Genomic DNA, 17,500 nt, shown 5'->3' on the forward strand with positions numbered 1-17,500 from the left:
TATTTTTTTTAAGAAAAAAAAAGAAATACACCTAAACACAAATAAACGCATAACGACTTAAAGTGATTGTAAACAGACGGACGGATTTTTATTTATTTATTTTTTATTTATTTGGCATTTATAATTTATGCTTTTAATGAATAAATAAAATAATAACGATGCAAAAGAAATCTTTATAAATTATTTGCTAAAATCTTTGTTTTTTTTTATTGCCATTATTTAATTATTGCCACAATTAGGCAGTTAGTTAGTTGGCTAGTTAACTGGTTAGTTGGGTAGTTAGTTGAGAAATAAGGAAAGCAAAGCTGGTTATATAGATAGATACTTTCTCTTTATTTTAAGGTTTCAGGCACCAAGAGGAAATCAGGAGTGCTAGCGGGGGAGGGGGGGGGATGGGGGACAAAGACTACGTTGCCCATGATGCTATTATTCCACGGAAAGAGACGAGCCTATGCAAAAGCACTTGAGAAGAAGCAGGGCTCCAGGTAACCAGGGTTAGATGCTTTAGTTTGACTGAAGATGTGATCTGACGGAACTTACTGCTTTTTTGCTTTCCTTTTTCTCTTTAACTGCGGCTTTATTCAGCAGAGAGTAGCAAGTGGCCTACAGGATACAAACACACACACACAAGCAGGTCACAGCTAACACACACCAACAGCCAGCACACAAACACGCCGGGTCAAATCCGTGTGTGACGCGAGCCTCGTGACAGCGTGCACGTGACGCAGGGGGTTCACCTGGAACAGACAGTGACACACACTCCTCAGCTGTGGAGGGAAATCACTCGAGGAGGTGATGATGGCCAGGAAGAAGCGGTTGGTCATGTTCAGCAGCCTGCGCTGGTTTTCCTCCAACACTTCACTGTGGTCCAGTCTAGGAAAGAGAAACCAACTTAACTCGACTAGTGTACAATAAAAAAAAAATGTTTAAAAATGTTAAAAAAATAATAATAAATAAATAGATATGTGGTAGTGGGATGTGGTAGTCTAGTGGTTAAGGTGTTCAGTGATCAGAAGGTCATGAGTTCGAAACCCAGGTCCACCAAGCTGCCACTGCTGGGCACCTGAGCAAGGCCCTTAACCCTCAATTGCTCAGTTGTATAAATTGAAATAAATTGTAAGTCACTCTGGACAAGAGTGCCTGCTAAATGACAGAAATGTAAATAAAAAAATTTAAAATCACACTGGAAAAAGGTTTTAGTGTTATTATAATTTTTTTTTTTTAAATACATTTGTTTATTAAAAAAAGAAACTGTTTAATTGAACAAAAAAAACACATTACTTTTTTTTCTTCTTTTTAATCATTAGTACATCATTAAAAATCACATATTTTAAAATAAAGTATCGAAAAATGTATACATTATTCTGCCAGATCGTTAATTATACACGGGGTCGTTAGCTAGAGACTCGACTAGAGTGAAAATTAGGTGCAAAAGTTTGCATCCCTTATGTTTTTTTTGTTTGTTTATTGCTGCCTTTAGATGTGTTCAGCCTTCGATGCTACAGGTTTTCTGCCTCCCTGCTGTTTCACCTGAAAGCCACATAAAGCGTTTATTATTTGCACTGAAATGGTCTTCTTTAAAAATGTATGCAAAGTTTGAACTTGCTCATATGCAAAATGTTGTTCTTTGCATGTGTTTGATGTTTGTGTGATTTTGCATCACGCACGCATGCCGAGGAAAAAACAAAAACAAAGAAAAAAACAAAACCTTATACGGCTGATGATTGTTGGGAGACTGAAGCAAACAATGACCAAAGAGACCAAGTCTGTTAATTTAGATCATTATTTCTGATCACAAATCTCTTCATTAGTCTTATTGGTTGTCACGGGAACAGCTGTGATGCTACCTGGTGGGATCCACCTCGAAACTGATCATCTGCGACTCAGGAGATGTTATGACTCCACGAAGAAGGGGCTCCAGAAGCTTCTGTAGATACGTAGCACCATAGACCTGGAGAAGATATACAGTATATAAAAAAAAAATGAAGAAAGGATGGATTAAAATAAACAAATCCTCAAAAGGCACACTTGGTCAGTAATGAGGCTTTTGGGATTTGCATGACCTCCATGTGTCCATAGGCTCCACCTACCTTAAAACAAAAGGTCATGATTTTACTGGCCAGGCTGTTCCCTCTGAAGAGCGTTTGCATGGAGTCGGCAAGTTCAACTTCCTTAGAAAACACGTTCCACAGCAGCTGATAAAGCAGGTGACGAGAATCAAACAGTGTGACCAGAACCCGCGCCAGCTCGTCCTGTCCGCCGAAACAAACACACACAGAGAGATTAGCAACAACAACAAGAACTAAAAAAAACAAACACAAACCAAGACATGGATATCAGGACCCTTTGTTACCCCTATTTCAGACCCTTAGATACACAAATGAGGGCAAAAAGCATTAACCTAATGACTAACATCTTGGAAAGATGCTGAAGAAAAGACAAATAGTCAAACACAAAAATTATTTATTTAAAATTTCAAATGATTTAACATTTTTCTAGATTTTTTCCTCATTTCAATACATATTTTATTTTGAGTATTTAATTAAAAACAAATAAATAAATAAATTATATATATGTATATACATTATATATATACATATATATATATATATATATATATATATATATATATATATATATATATATATATATATATATATATATATATGTATATACATTATATATATACATATATATAAAAAGACGACTTCTGGAACGATTTACAACAGAACCAAACATTCTGGAAATGAGTACTGACCCACTGAGAACAAGGCACCACATCGGCCAGTGCCATGGCGATGGGCAGCTCTCCCTGATCGCCCATCATGGTGACGAGCTCCACGAGCCTCTCGAAGCGGTCGGCCAGCACCGTCTCAGCCAGCGTGTCGAACTCTGTGCCCTGCTGCAGGATCTTGGTGAGGACCTCCATGAAGGTGGCACGGGTCTGCGGGTCCTTGTGGTAGCCCAGACCTGAAAAAAAAACAAATAAACAAAAGCGCGAGGGGGGCACGGTGGCTTAGTGGTTAGCACGTTCACCTCACACCTCCAGGGTTGGGGGTTCGATTCCCGCCTCCACCTTGTGTGTGTGGAGTTTGCATGTTCTCCCCGTGCCTCGGGGGTTTCCTCCGGGTACTACGGTTTCCTCCCCCGGTCCAAAGACATGCATGGTAGGTTGATTGGCATCTCTGGAAAATTGTCCGTAGTGTGTGATTGCGTGAGTGAATGAGAGTGCGTGTGTGTGCCCTGCGATGGGTTGGCACTCCGTCTAGGGTGTATCCTGCCTTGATGCCCGATGACGCCTGAGATAGGCACAGGCTCCCCGTGACCCGAGGTAGTTCGGATAAGCGGTAGAAAATGAGTGAGTGAGAGTAAACAAAAGCGCCCCAAGGCACCGATATGTGTTATTAAAAAAAACAAAAAAATTGACTTTACGCACAAAACAATTTCTCAACACAACTCGTTTAGTTCAACACAATCGGCAGAGAACATCTATTTCTTCTATGAAACGCCGCATCATCAAACGACAAAAGAAATATAATAATATATCAAATAAACTATTAATTCATTTTCATCCTCCTGAGTGCACCACCTTTTTACAGCAGCACTAAAGACGGACTTAACAGAGATGGTGGTGAAATGCTTCAGTCAGCAGTTCCTCAGTTCCACATCGTCAGGCTTTTAGGATCGATTCTTCAAATAATTATTACAATTCACCCCCCAGCATGTAAATAAGCAGTAACGTGTAATAAGCTGAATAATGGAGAACAGAGCAGCGACTGAGAGGTGACAGGGCCGTATATTTTTCTCCACCTGTGCTGAGTGAAACGAGGCTCACCGATGGAGTGCATGAGGCCGCTGTCCACGTTGGCGTTGAGCAGATTGGACATTGCCAGCACGGTGCAGTGGCGCAGCGACGCCAGGCGTCTCGACATGCCCGTCTTACAGCCGGCCACCTGCTGCCCGTCCTCCGGCTCGCTGCAGTCATTCAGCAGGTTCATAAACAGTGTGAAGTACCTGAGGGCCAGAACATAACGTACTGGAACAACAATCATCCTTTTCACACAGAACATACTCTGTTCTAAAAAAAGCACACTCCAAATACATCACTGTTAACTGGGTGTCAATACTTAATGACTAAAGGGCTGCGTCTCAAATCGCACACTTCTGTACTATTCTACAGTTCTGAGTATTAAAACCAAGACCTTTCGTGTAGCCTTCATACGTACTGAGAAAACAATTTAACGTGTTCATCTCTTAGATTAACTCATTCACGTCGACCGAGGAACGATTTAAAGCCGACGACACGGCGCTCATGGATCTGTCTCCGTTTGTAGTGAGGGTGCAGTATGGAGCTGAATTACACCACACAATCACACCATCACACAACCAGCAACTAATGAGAAACCTCTGAGGAACACACGGCTCTGGGGAACATGTTTTAATGAAGGTCTCATAGGACTTATAGGAGTTCCACAGTGCTGGAAGTCTATTACTTGAGGAAAAGTTGAGATTTGGCCTCCATGAGTTCCACCCCGTCTCCTTCCTCCGGTTGGAGCGGTAACCCGGCCAGCAGAGACACCACCGCCTCCATACTCGCCTGGTCCAGATCCCTAAAAATAACACAACGGTACTGAAGCTGGACCTCAACTATTCAACTAATCAACTATTCCATGATGAGTTACCTCGTCAGACACTTAACGTCGTCGTCAGCTGTCTGGTTTGAGGTTCCCATGACCCAGTCTGTTAGATACTCCACCATCTTATTCCTGACACACACACACACACACACACACACACACACATTAGATCTATTCTGTATTTGAGTGGTTGAGTAGATCCTAACCGCTCTCTCTCTCTCTCTCTCTCTCACCTGAACTTCATCTCCTGGCAGAAGGACAGATCGTCTCTGCGCTCCATCATCAACTCCACCAGCTGGCACAGCTTGGTTTTGATCTGAATGGCATGGACCATGTTACCCAGAATGCGCACGTACCTGCCAGCACAATCCCGACACACTACTGAGTACGTTGTGTGAACTGAATTGTAAAGAAGACACACATGAAGGCTGGAGGTCTTACCTGACCAGGTTCAGCATCATGTTCTCGATGCTGGCCTGGCCCAGATGTTCAGAGCTGCCCTCTGTGTGATTATCTAACAGGTTCTTCATGATGGCAATGGTTTGCTCCACAAACTGTGTGTTTGTTTCGTTGATCGGCACCTGACGGAGAGACAGAACCATGATACGCAACGCACGCAAAGGGGAAAACGATACAAGTCAATAAACATTAACGTTCCTCAGAATCACACTGACCGGCCCTTGTGCTTCAAAGAAGCGGCTGATGCTGTTCTTGAGCTTGTTGAAGAGCATGGGGTAGAGAGCTGGGCTCAGCTCCAGACCAACCAGGTCCTTGACGTTGTTGTGGATCTGAACGCCCTTTTCGTGGTTGCACACCATGAGAGAGAGCAGACGGTCCAGGAACTTACTGAGAGGGGTTTCGGCGTTGCCCTCACACGAGCCCATGGACACCATGGAGCCTTTCCGCTCACTCAGAGGACCCATGGTGGGGCTGTAGGTGGCCAGGCCTGGGGGGTTCCTCTGCTGAAGACACACACCGCCCAGCGCGCACAAGAAGCCCGTCATGTTGATCCATTCCTGAGGAACAAATCGAGCATCTCAGGTGGGTTCAGTACAATCTACAGCACTTTACATGAACACGTGGCTTTCACATGGCTTTCACGTGGCTTTCACATCTCTCACACTAACCTGACAGTCTTCTAACTTGGCTTTCGGGTGGTTCACGATTAGCTTGGTGTTGTGTTCCCACTTAGCATGCGTGTCCTCCCAAGCCTGTAACAGCAACACACAGTGAGCCACAAAAGATTTATCATTTATCCTGCATTTAATCTTCCCTTTCATCTGACTTATTTTAACTGGGTTTGAGTTTATTGACCTTAAAACCATTTGGGTTGTTAATGTTATAATCTGTAATAATACATTTATAACCTTCAGGTGAAGCACAGAAACCACAGTGTGTTCATGGGCACTTATGAACAAGACTATAAACATATAAAGTTCCTCAGGTCTAATAGTAACCGAGGACGAAGCCTTTAATAAAATGTTCTTATTTTATTTACATTGTCTTAAACACACGTGAGAAGTCTGACTAAGGAACGAGTGCAGAAGAACGTCAGTGAGGAACCAGAAGCTTTTAAGGAGTTTTGGGTTCCTACTGAACTGTGAGCTTTATGGCAGGAAACAGAAGATAAACACGATGGGTTTGGGACACGACGTCATTACTGCAGATTCTTTATGTTTTAGTCCGAAGATGTCGCTCATTTTAGGTAACTGACCAAAAAAACTGACAAATGACCAAACACACACACACACACACACACACACCCCAACACCCACACACACCTACACACAAACCACACCAACACACACCCCAGCAACACCAACACCCCCCCACACCAGCACACACCACCCATACACACACCACACCTTCCATTGTAACACCAACACACATACTACACCTCCCACACCAACGCACACCCCACCAACACCCCCCCACACCAACACACACCCCCCACACCAACGCACACACCACACCTCCCACACCAACACACACACCCCACCATTACCAACACCCCCCCACACCAACACACACACCACCCACACCAACACACACACCCCACCATTACCAACACCCCCCACACACACCCCACCAACACCCCCCACACCAACGCACACACCACACCTCCCACACCAACACACACACCACACCTCCCACACCAACACACACACCCCACCATTACCAACACCCCCCCACACCAACACACACACCCCACCATTACCAACACCCCCACACACCTCCCACCAACACCCCCCACACACCTCCCACACCAGCACACACACCACACCTCCCCCACACACCTCCCCCACACACACCACACCTTCCATTTCAACACACACACACTACACCTCCCACCAACACCAACACTCCCCCACACACCTCCCACACCAACACCCCCCACACCAGTACACACACCACACCTCCCACACCAAACCCCCCCACACACCTCCCACACCAACACACACACCCCACCAACACCAACACCCCCACAACAGTACACACACCACACCTCCCACACACACACCACACCTCCCATTCTAACACAAACACACACACACTACACCTCCAATACCAACGTATGACTGCTTGGCCTCTTTTCTCTTTTGTTTGTTAATATTTTTTAAAGCTCACACAAGCTGAATGAAACGATACAGGAGGTCGTGTCTGATCCAGAAGTCTCGACTCTATCGTATGGGGTCCGAGTGGATGTGTCTAACACCATCACTGTATCCAAATAAGAGGATGTAAAACAGGTGAAAATGTGCCTGATGTAATCAGGGGTTAAATCTACATGAGCCGAGCAGAAGGGCTCGGCTCACTAGAGAGATCACGTACGTCTAAAGGACTCACCTTTTTAGAGGAGTACTACGGTGGCCGAGAAGTGCAAAACACATTAACATATCCGAAAACACAACGACAAGTCAGACAACCCGGAAACAGTAGTGTATTGTTTTTGAATGGAAACTTACCGATCATTGGACAAGACACCTGTCACTCAAGATATACAGGTATGGAATCTTATGTGTAATGTGTAAAGTTCTCCGTTTAAATATAAGAAAATAACAGAATTAATCCACAGTAATCCATTCCATCCATCCATTCCAACTTTTCCCTGCAGCAGACTGTTGAACTTCATGTATACCTTGAGTGACAGGTGTCTTGTCCTATGATCGGTACGTGTTCCAATCACAAACTATACCGACCTCTTCCGGGTTGTCTGACTTGTCGTTGTGTTTTCGGATTTGTTAATGTGTTTTGCACTTCTCTGCCACCGTAGAAAACACAATCAACACAATAGGATAGAATTATAATAGTCATAAGTTTATAATTTGCATTTATTGTTCATATGTTAAATGTGTCGTTTCCTGAATCGTCATCTTTATGCTTGGGTTTGTTTACGTCAGACTATTTTGTGTACACACATTTAGTTTTCTCTGAGCAACACTGTAACCTAGTGGTAACCTCCAGGTCTCTTCATGCAGCTTCCATTTAGGATTTGGAGAAATTCTGCTTACTCTGATGACTGTGTGTATGTTTATAGTGTGATAATCAGCTAATAGTAAAAGAATAACGGATGGTACCCTGACCTCAGTGTTGCCAGGTGTGGGATGCTCAATCCTCCTGAGCAAAGCCATTACTCGCTTCTGTAAGGCTGATCGACCTGGTAGAGAGTCACACACACACACACACACACACACACAGACACATACATACACACGAACACAGACCACATACACACACATACACACACAGACACACACAGACACACACACAGACACATACATACACACGAACACAGACCACATACACACACATACACACACACACACACACACAGACACACAGTCACACACACACACAGACAGACACAGACATACACACGAACACAGACCACATACACACACACACGAACACAGATCACATACACACACACACGAACACACACACACACACACACACAGACACAGACACACACACAGACCACATACACACACACACGAACACAGACCATGTACACACACACACGAACACAGATCACATACACACGAACACAGATCACATACACACACACACAGACACACACACACACACACAGACACAGACACAGACAGACACACACAGACACACACACAGACCACGTACACACACACAGACACATACATACACACACAGACACACACGAACACAGACCACATACACACCACGTACACAGACCACATACACACACGAACACAGACCACATACACACACACAGACCACGTACACACACACACACAGACACATACATACACACACAGACACACACGAACACAGACCACATACACACACATACAGACCACGTACACACACACACGAACACAGACCACATACACACATACACACACACAAACACACACACAAACACACACACGAACACAGACCACATACACACAAACACACACACAAACACAGACCACGTACACACACACCACATACACACACCATGCTATTAATAAATTCACTTTTATTTATCTACTCTTTCTTTCTTTCACTCTTTCAAGCCATTACTCGCTTCTGTAAGGCTGATCGACCTGGTAGAGAGTCTCACACACACACACACACACACACACACACACACAGACACAAAGCTATTGCTGCCCTCTTCTGGTATCTTTCTTGCAGCAGATTTTTCATATTAGCTCTTTGTTATTAGTGAACAACCCGAACCTGCAGCCATCATGTTGCTGATGGAGGCAAACTCCATGAAGGTGTTATAGTTGGGCAGGATGGTCTGCACAGGCACCTCGTCCACGCCGCAGCGGATTACAGCCTCTTCGCAGAGGTGCCTGAAACAGGACATGGCCACCAGGACGGCCTCCATGTCTGGGCTCCACAGGAACATGTAGAGACACACCTCCAGCTTGGCCTGGGCCTGTCTGCACATGGGGATGCTGCTTCCTGTCGCAGCACGCTCCTGTAGGCATCAAAACACATCACAGCTTTTACACCAGACAGCATGCCATGGCACAGCTTCGACATAGCACTGTTCCAAGACTCTGCTCCAGGAACGCTGTATTATAACTGCCCCTGCGCTCAGACCCCAACCTATTCAGCTGTGAAATACGTAAAAATAGAACTTTACTGTTCTGTAATGTTAAATATTTTGCCATGAACTTCACGCGTCCGAGTGAAAGAGATTACAGATCAGACCAGAAACCAGAGACGTAAACCGAGGCTCACTTTGTTCCGTTGGAGAAACTTGTTCCTGCAGATGAGGATCTCTCGGAGCCACTTGAGTATCTCGGTGCTGTTCATCTGCTGGTCTCTAATGAGCTTGGAGCAGATGAAGTAAAGAACCTGGGAGCTAAAATTCAGAACAAACAAATCCAGATTCAGAAGATCAGGGATGCTCAGGTATATATGAAGGTAAATTCTGTGGAGGAAAAGTCGTACCTGACGTCCCAGAAGGTCTCCATGGGAGCGTCAGGATTCCACAGCTCGATGATTTCTGGCTGATGGAGGACCAGCAAAGCCTTCACAAACAGAGAATATCAGATTTATCCCACGAACCTGCATGTTGAACCAAACCAAGTCGAACCCAATGGACACAACAAAGCTCAGACTCTCGTGTGTCGTCGCCCATCGTGAAGTGTTTCGACGTCACGCGCTAAACTCGGGGTTGAGGAAACCTATCACCAACATTATATATTTGTTTTCTTTCTCACAGCATGACCGTGGTGTGTCTCACCTCCATGGCCTCCTGGGAAATTTCCGCCAGGTTGGTGAGGGGCACCAGCTGCATGAGCCCTTTGATGAGCTCGGCTGTGCTGCTCTGGATCTCCTGACCGTTCTTCCCTGGGTTCTGAAGCACACACGGAGAAACTCACAAGTAAGAACTCGTGTCTGAGGAACAAACGCTAACATGGCCGACACTCCGGAAGAAAAGATGAAAACAGGAAGTGAAGTGTGAAGGTGGCTGAAATCTGTTGTAGCTGTTGTTGTGTACTTGTGATCGATTGATGCTAGAAAAACCTCACATGCAGCAGGAGCTTGGGGTCGGCGTGCATGAGCTTCACCAGAGCCAGCAGCAGATATCGATGACTTCTGGTGTCCAGGTCAGTGGTCTTCTCTTTAAACTTCAGACTGGTCACCTTCTCCTTAAACGTCAGACTCTGACAGAAAGAGAGAGAGAGAGAGAGAGAGAGAGAGAAAGAGAGAGAGAGATACAATCCAAATAAAAGTCCACCATCTTTCAGCCACAGTAAAAGGTTCATTTAGGCAACAACTGAAATGTTAAGATGGGATTTTGAACATTTAATTGATAAACACACACACACACACACACACACACACACACACGTTCTCACCGTCATGCGCATGGGAGTGTGTGTGCTGCAGCCAAGCGTCTCGGCGAACATGGCGCGCAGCTCGCCTGAGTAACAGTACACAGCGTCGATCTTGGGCCACCAGTGGAGTTTAGACTGCAGCAGGACAGAGGAGACATTACATTGTCCACAGCGGTAAAGACTCGTCTCAGTGTGACAACAAACACACCTCAGCAGCGCTTACGTTTGTGATGATCCTGTGCAGGGAGTTCACCAACACTATGTGGAAGATGGACGATGAAGATGAAGCCAAGCAGACCTGAGAGAAAGCAGCACAGTGAGAAAGAGCAGAGTCATGAGCTATAAGAGGGTGACGGTGTAACTGATCTTTCTGATGCTGACAAATGACAAAATGAGGATGAGGACGATGTTGATGACAAAGAGCTCACTTTAAACTGCTGGTTATTGTGTGGGTTGATGCGAAAGCAGGAGACGAAGCAGTCGATCATCAGATCCACGTCTGCACTCTGACAGCCTGCACCACGTGAGAACGGCTTCGAGGGGTTAAACAGCAGAGCCTTTAGGAGAGAGTGTTCTCACACACACACACACACACACACACACACACACACACACACACACAGACAGGCGTACACACACAGAGGCGTACACACACACACACACAGACGTACACACACAGAGGCGTACACACACACACACACACGCGTACACACACAGACAGACGTACACACACACACACACACGCGTACACACACAGACAGACGTACACACACACAGAGGCGTATACACACACACACACACACAGACGTACACACACAGAGGCGTACACACACACACACACACACGCGTACACACACAGACAGACGTACACACACACAGAGGCGTACACACACACACACACACAGACGTACACACACAGAGGCGTACACACACACACACACACACACACACGCGTACACACACAGACAGACGTACACACACACAGAGGCGTACACACACACAATAAAAAGGACTTTACAAATCTTTTCACATTTTAAAATGTTTAATTGTATTTAAAAACAAATAATCATTTAATTTTGAAAAATGAGTTCAATATTATTACACCAAAATACACTCTCTCTCGCTCCCTCTAGCTCCCTCGCTCCCTCTCTCTCCCTCGCTCTCTCTAGCTCCCTCTAGCTCTCTCGCTCCCTCTAGCTCTCTCGCTCCCTCTAGCTCTCTCCCTCGCTCTACCTCTCTCTCCCTCGCTCTACCTCTCTCTCCCTCGCTCTAGCTCTCTCTCCCTCGGGCTAGCTCTCTCTCCCTCGGGCTAGCTCTCTCTCCCTCGCTCTAGCTCTCTCTCCCTCGCTCTAGCTCTCTCTCCCTCGTGCTAGCTCTCTCTCCCTCGCTCTAGCTCTCTCTCCCTCGCTCTAGCTCTCTCGCTCGCTCTAGCTCTCTCTCCCTCGCTCTAGCTCTCTCTCCCTCGCTCTAGCTCTCTCTCCCTCGTGCTAGCTCTCTCTCCCTCGCTCTAGCTCTCCCTCCCTCGCTCTAGCTCTCTCTCCCTCGCTCTACCTCTCTCTCCCTCGCTCTAGCTCTCTCTCCCTCGTGCTAGCTCTCTCTCCCTCCCTCTAGCTCTCTCTCCCTCGCTCTAGCTCTCTCTCCCTCGCTCTAGCTCTCTCTCCCTCGCTCTAGCTCTCTCTCCCTCGCTCTAGCTCTCTCTCCCTCGTGCTAGCTCTCTCTCCCTCGCTCTAGCTCTCTCCCTCGTGCTAGCTCTCTCTCCCTCGCTCTAGCTCTCTCCCTCGCTCTAGCTCTCTCTCCCTCGCTCTAGCTCTCTCCCTCGCTCTAGCTCTCTCTCCCTCGCTCTAGCTCTCTCCCTCGCTCTCCCTCACTGTGTAGTCTCACAGAGACTGAAGCTCAGTGCTGTAGTTTGAGACACAAACCTTCAGGTCCACCACGATGGACTGCACCAGGAGGAAGATGATGGAGTGATCCTCCCAGCTGATGTAAGTGGAGGCTTTACACAGTTTTACACCGGCGATGGCTGCGCTCTCCGTCAGCTGCTTGTTGCCCCCATGTCCAAGCAGAGCCTTTCTCAGACTCTCTATAAACACTTTCTGAAACCCAACACAGACCCAACACACAGCAGTGATGGGTACAGAGGAAAGGGAAGAAATTAGAAATTAGTGCCAGAGAGTACCAGAGAGTGAAAGAGAGTGAAAGAGTGAAAGAGAGTGAAAGAGTGAAAGAGAGTGAAAGAGAGTGAAAGAGAGTGAAAGAGTGAAAGAGTGAAAGAGAGTGAAAGAAAGAAAGAAAGAAAGAGTGAAAGAAAGAAAGAAAGAAAGAAAGAAAGAGTGAAATGGTGAAAGAGTGAAAGAGTGAAAGAAAGAAAAAAAGAAAGAAAGAAAGAAAGAAAGAGTAGATAAATAAAAGTGAATTTATTAATAGCATGGTGTGTGTGTATGTGGTGTGTGTATGTGGTCTGTGTTTGTGTGTGTGTGTGTGTATGTGTGTGTGTGTGTGTGTGTGTGGTCTGTGTTCGTGTGTGCGTATGTATGTGTGTGTGTCTGTGTGTGGGGTCTGTGTGTGTGGGGTCTGTGTGTGTGGGGGGGTCTGTGTGTGTGGGGGGGTCTGTGTGTGGGGGGGTCTGTGTGTGTGTGGGGGGTCTGTGTGTGTGGGGAGGTCTGTCTGTGTGTGGGGGGTCTGTCTGTGTGTGTGTGGGGGGTCTGTCTGTGTGTGTGGGGGGGGTCTGTCTGTGTGTGTGTGGGGGGTCTGTCTGTGTGTGTGTACGTGTGTGTGTGTATGTGTGTGTGTGTATGTATGTATGTGTGTGTATGTGTGTCTGTGTGTGTGGGGTCTGTGTGTGGGGTCTGTGTGTGTGTGGGGTCTGTGTGTGTGTGGGGTCTGTGTGTGTGGGGTCTGTGTGTGTGGGGGGGGGGGTCTGTGTGTGGGGGGGGTCTGTGTGTGTCTGTGGGGGGTCTGTCTGTGTGTGTGTGTGGGGGGTCTGTGTGTGTGTGTCGGGTCTGTCTGTGTGTGTGTCGGGTCTGTCTGTGTGTGTGTCGGGTCTGTCTGTGTGTGTCTGTGTGTGTGTCTGTGTGTATGTGGTTTGTGTGTGTATGTGTGGGGTCTGTGTGTGTGTGGGGGGGTCTGTGTGTGGGGGGTCTGTGTGTGTGGGGGGGGGGGTCTGTGTGTGTGGGGAGGTCTGTCTGTGTGTGGGGGGTCTGTCTGTGTGTGGGGGGTCTGTCTGTGTGTGTGTGGGGGGTCTGTCTGTGTGTGTGTACGTGTGTGTGTGTATGTGTGTGTGTGTGTGTGTATGTGTGTGTGTGTATGTATGTATGTGTGTGTATGTGTGTCTGTGTGTGTGGGGTCTGTGTGTGGGGTCTGTGTGTGTGTGGGGTCTGTGTGTGTGGGGTCTGTGTGTGTGCGGTCTGTGTGTGGGGGGGGTCTGTGTGTGTGGGGGGTCTGTGTGTGTCTGTGGGGGGTCTGTCTGTGTGTGTGTGTGGGGGGTCTGTGTGTGTGTGTCGGGTCTGTCTGTGTGTATGTCGGGTCTGTCTGTGTGTGTCTGTGTGTATGTGGTTTGTGTGTGTATGTGTGGGGTCTGTGTGTGTGGGGTCTGTGTGTGTGTGGGGTCTGTGTGTGTGTGTGTATGTGGTTTGTGTGTGTGTATGTGGTTTGTGTGTGTATGTGGGGTCTCTGTGTGTGTGTCGGGTCTGTGTGTGTGTCGGGTCTTTCTGTGTGTGTGTGTCGGGTCTGTCTGTGTGTGTGTGTGTGTGGGGTCTATGCGTGTGTGGGGTCTGTGTGTGTGTCTGTGTGTGGGGTCTGTGTGTGTGGGGGGTCTGTGTGTGTGGGGTCTGTGTGTGTGTGTGTGGGGTCTGTGTGTGTGTGGGGGGGGGTGTGTGTGTGTGTCTGTGTGTGTGTGGGGGGGTCTGTGGGGGGGGGTCTGTGTGTGGGGTCTGTGTGTGTGTGTGTCTGTGTCTGCGGTTTGTGTGTATGTGTGGGGTCTGTGTGTGTGGGGTCTGTGTGTGTGTGGGGTCTGTGTGTGTGTGTGGGGTCTGTGTGTGTGGGGTCTGTGTGTGGGGGGGGGGTCTGTGTGTGTGTGTGTGTGTGTCTGTGTGTGTATGTGTCTGTGTGTGTGTATGTCTGTGTGTGTATGTGTCTGTGTGTGTATGTGTCTGTGTGTGTATGTGTCTGTGTGTGTGTATGTGTCTGTGTGTGTGTATGTGTCTGTGTGTCTGTATGTGTCTGTATGTGTCTGTGTGTGTGTCTGTATGTGTCTGTGTGTGTGTCTGTGTGTGTATGTGTCTGTGTGTGTGTATGTGTCTGTGTGTCTGTATGTGTCTGTATGTGTCTGTGTGTGTGTCTGTATGTGTCTGTGTGTGTGTCTGTATGTGTCTGTGTGTCTGTATGTGTGTGTGTGTCTGTATGTGTGTGTCTGTATGTGTGTGTGTGTGTCTGTGTGTCTGTATGTGTGTGTGTGTGTGTACCTTGTTGACCTTGCTCTCCTCTAGTAACTCTTGCGACAGCTCCTGTATGATATTAGGACAGAGGATGAGGAGGAGGACCTGCAGCGGCCACACAGCTGCCTTCCTCTTCACACTCTCAGCAAAACTGTCCACCAGGTCAAAGAGCTTCTCTGCACAGTCTGAGAGCGCGGGTACACACACACACACACACACACACACACACGCACGAACACAGACCACATACACACACATACACACACAAATTTACACACAAAAACATATGAGGTTTACTGAGTTTATTAGTCAGTACCTCACCTGCCATGTCTGTCTGTGGTCTCTGGTACAGCATGCTCAGCTCTTCTGGGTAATTCTCCACCCAGTTCCAGAACGCCTACACCACACACACAGCACACACAGCACACACAGCACACACAGCACACACAGCACACCACACACACCACACACACAGCACACACAGCACACACAGCGCACACAGCGCACACAGCGCACACAGCGCACACAGCGCACACAGCGCACACACAGCACACACACACCACACACACCACACACACCACACACACCACACACACACACCACACACAACACATACACACACACACACAGCACATACACACACAGCATACACACACACACAGCATACACACACACACAGCATACACACACACACAGCATACACACACACAGCACATACACACACACACAGCACATACACACACACACAGCACATACACACACACACACACAGCACACACACAGCACACACACAGCACAGCACACACACACACACACCCACCACACACACACACCCACCACACACACACGCAGCGCACACACATGCCCACACCACACACACACACCACACCACACACACCCACCACACCACACACACACACACCACACCACACACCACACACAATAGTGAGGCTTCTGTTTCAGACACATCTTGTCTGTTTTAAACAATTCAAATTGGCTGTAAAACAGTGCCTTAGTGAATATAGTGAACACAGTGTGGTTTGAGACACACACACACACACACACACCTTCTCTAGACTGTAGATGATGCTCAGCTGTGCAGGCTTTTTCAGGGCTTTAAATTTGAACACCGTTTCTGAATAAAAAAATAAATAAATATTCACACTTATGATCCTAAACCTCTGTTCTGGATTAAACAGACTAGGATTAGGTCTTAATCTATATGAACACATCAGATGGGGTGAAGTCCTTAATATTATTCTAAATTTTGGTGCCCCGTGTTCTAGTGACAATAAAAGTGTGGATGACAGATGACAGACCTTGCAGGAGTCTTTTGAGTTTAGAGCAGTCCACATTAATGTAGCGGATGAGCTCGATGTCGTGGACGTCCACAGTGTCTTCTGAACACACAGTCAGTTCCTGTAACCTGGACAGACCGAGAAGATGGTCAGGATGTCGTACAGAGAGACCAGGACTCAAACAGAGAAACTGTGTGTGTGTGTGTGTGTGTGTGTGTGTGTGTGTGAGTGTGCTGTGTGAGCGCGTGCGCTACCGGGTGGAGATGCGGCTGAAGACGGCGTTGAAGTTGTTACAGCTGAGCGAGAACAGAACCCCGGAGGCGGAGCTGCACAGCTCGGCAGCGTACTGATTCCCCTCTCTGTATGTGTAAATGAAGTGACAGATCTCTGGGAGGAGCTGCTTCACCAACACCGTCTCATCAAGACGCATACAGTGCTTAGGTTGCTGGAGAGAAAGAGAGAGAGAGAAAGAGTGAGTGAGAGAGACACACAGAGAGAGAGAGAGAGAGAGAGAGAGAGAGAGAGAGAGAGAGAGAGAGAGAGAGAGAGAGAGAGACACACACAGAGAAAGAGACACAGAAAAAGAGAGAGAGAAAGAGAGAGAGAGACAGAGAGGGCGACACAGAGAGAGAGAGAGCACCACAGAGAGAGAGACACAGAGAAAGAGAGAGAGACAGAGAGAGCGACACAGAGAGAGAGAGCGCCACAGAGAGAGAGACACAGAGAAAGAGAGAGAGAGAGAGACAGAGAGAGCGACACAGAGAGAGAGAGAGACACAGGAAAGAGAGACACAGAGAAAGAAAGACAGA

General features: G+C 47.2%; 1 protein-coding gene across 2 annotated transcripts in view; it reads right to left on the reverse strand.

Annotated features, from left to right (window-relative positions):
• The window catches only part of nf1b (neurofibromin 1b), a 60,606-nt gene that overhangs the window by 37,645 nt on the left and 5,461 nt on the right, over nucleotides 1–17,500 (reverse strand). Inside the window, exons 4-30 of one of the 2 annotated variants that reach the window (XM_060895539.1) lie at nucleotides 16,946–17,136; nucleotides 16,713–16,819; nucleotides 16,461–16,528; nucleotides 15,715–15,790; nucleotides 15,421–15,578; nucleotides 12,880–13,053; nucleotides 11,389–11,517; nucleotides 11,184–11,258; nucleotides 10,982–11,095; nucleotides 10,652–10,786; nucleotides 10,363–10,476; nucleotides 10,068–10,147; nucleotides 9,855–9,978; nucleotides 9,342–9,588; nucleotides 8,222–8,295; nucleotides 5,765–5,848; nucleotides 5,312–5,653; nucleotides 5,079–5,218; nucleotides 4,871–4,993; nucleotides 4,683–4,766; nucleotides 4,494–4,610; nucleotides 3,836–4,014; nucleotides 2,759–2,970; nucleotides 2,091–2,252; nucleotides 1,848–1,951; nucleotides 738–873; nucleotides 541–603 (exon numbers count right to left, since the gene is read on the reverse strand). In XM_060895539.1, coding sequence (XP_060751522.1) covers nucleotides 541–603; nucleotides 738–873; nucleotides 1,848–1,951; nucleotides 2,091–2,252; nucleotides 2,759–2,970; nucleotides 3,836–4,014; nucleotides 4,494–4,610; nucleotides 4,683–4,766; nucleotides 4,871–4,993; nucleotides 5,079–5,218; nucleotides 5,312–5,653; nucleotides 5,765–5,848; nucleotides 8,222–8,295; nucleotides 9,342–9,588; nucleotides 9,855–9,978; nucleotides 10,068–10,147; nucleotides 10,363–10,476; nucleotides 10,652–10,786; nucleotides 10,982–11,095; nucleotides 11,184–11,258; nucleotides 11,389–11,517; nucleotides 12,880–13,053; nucleotides 15,421–15,578; nucleotides 15,715–15,790; nucleotides 16,461–16,528; nucleotides 16,713–16,819; nucleotides 16,946–17,136 — 3,612 coding nt within the window. Of the gene's footprint in view, nucleotides 1–540; nucleotides 604–737; nucleotides 874–1,350; nucleotides 1,531–1,847; nucleotides 1,952–2,090; nucleotides 2,253–2,758; nucleotides 2,971–3,835; nucleotides 4,015–4,493; nucleotides 4,611–4,682; nucleotides 4,767–4,870; nucleotides 4,994–5,078; nucleotides 5,219–5,311; nucleotides 5,654–5,764; nucleotides 5,849–8,221; nucleotides 8,296–9,341; nucleotides 9,589–9,854; nucleotides 9,979–10,067; nucleotides 10,148–10,362; nucleotides 10,477–10,651; nucleotides 10,787–10,981; nucleotides 11,096–11,183; nucleotides 11,259–11,388; nucleotides 11,518–12,879; nucleotides 13,054–15,420; nucleotides 15,579–15,714; nucleotides 15,791–16,460; nucleotides 16,529–16,712; nucleotides 16,820–16,945; nucleotides 17,137–17,500 lie in introns of those variants that run through there. The other variant, XM_060895540.1, reaches the window with a different exon arrangement.

Source organism: Tachysurus vachellii, chromosome 20 (assembly GCF_030014155.1).
Source record: "Tachysurus vachellii isolate PV-2020 chromosome 20, HZAU_Pvac_v1, whole genome shotgun sequence".
Taxonomy (NCBI): Eukaryota; Metazoa; Chordata; class Actinopteri; order Siluriformes; family Bagridae; genus Tachysurus; species Tachysurus vachellii.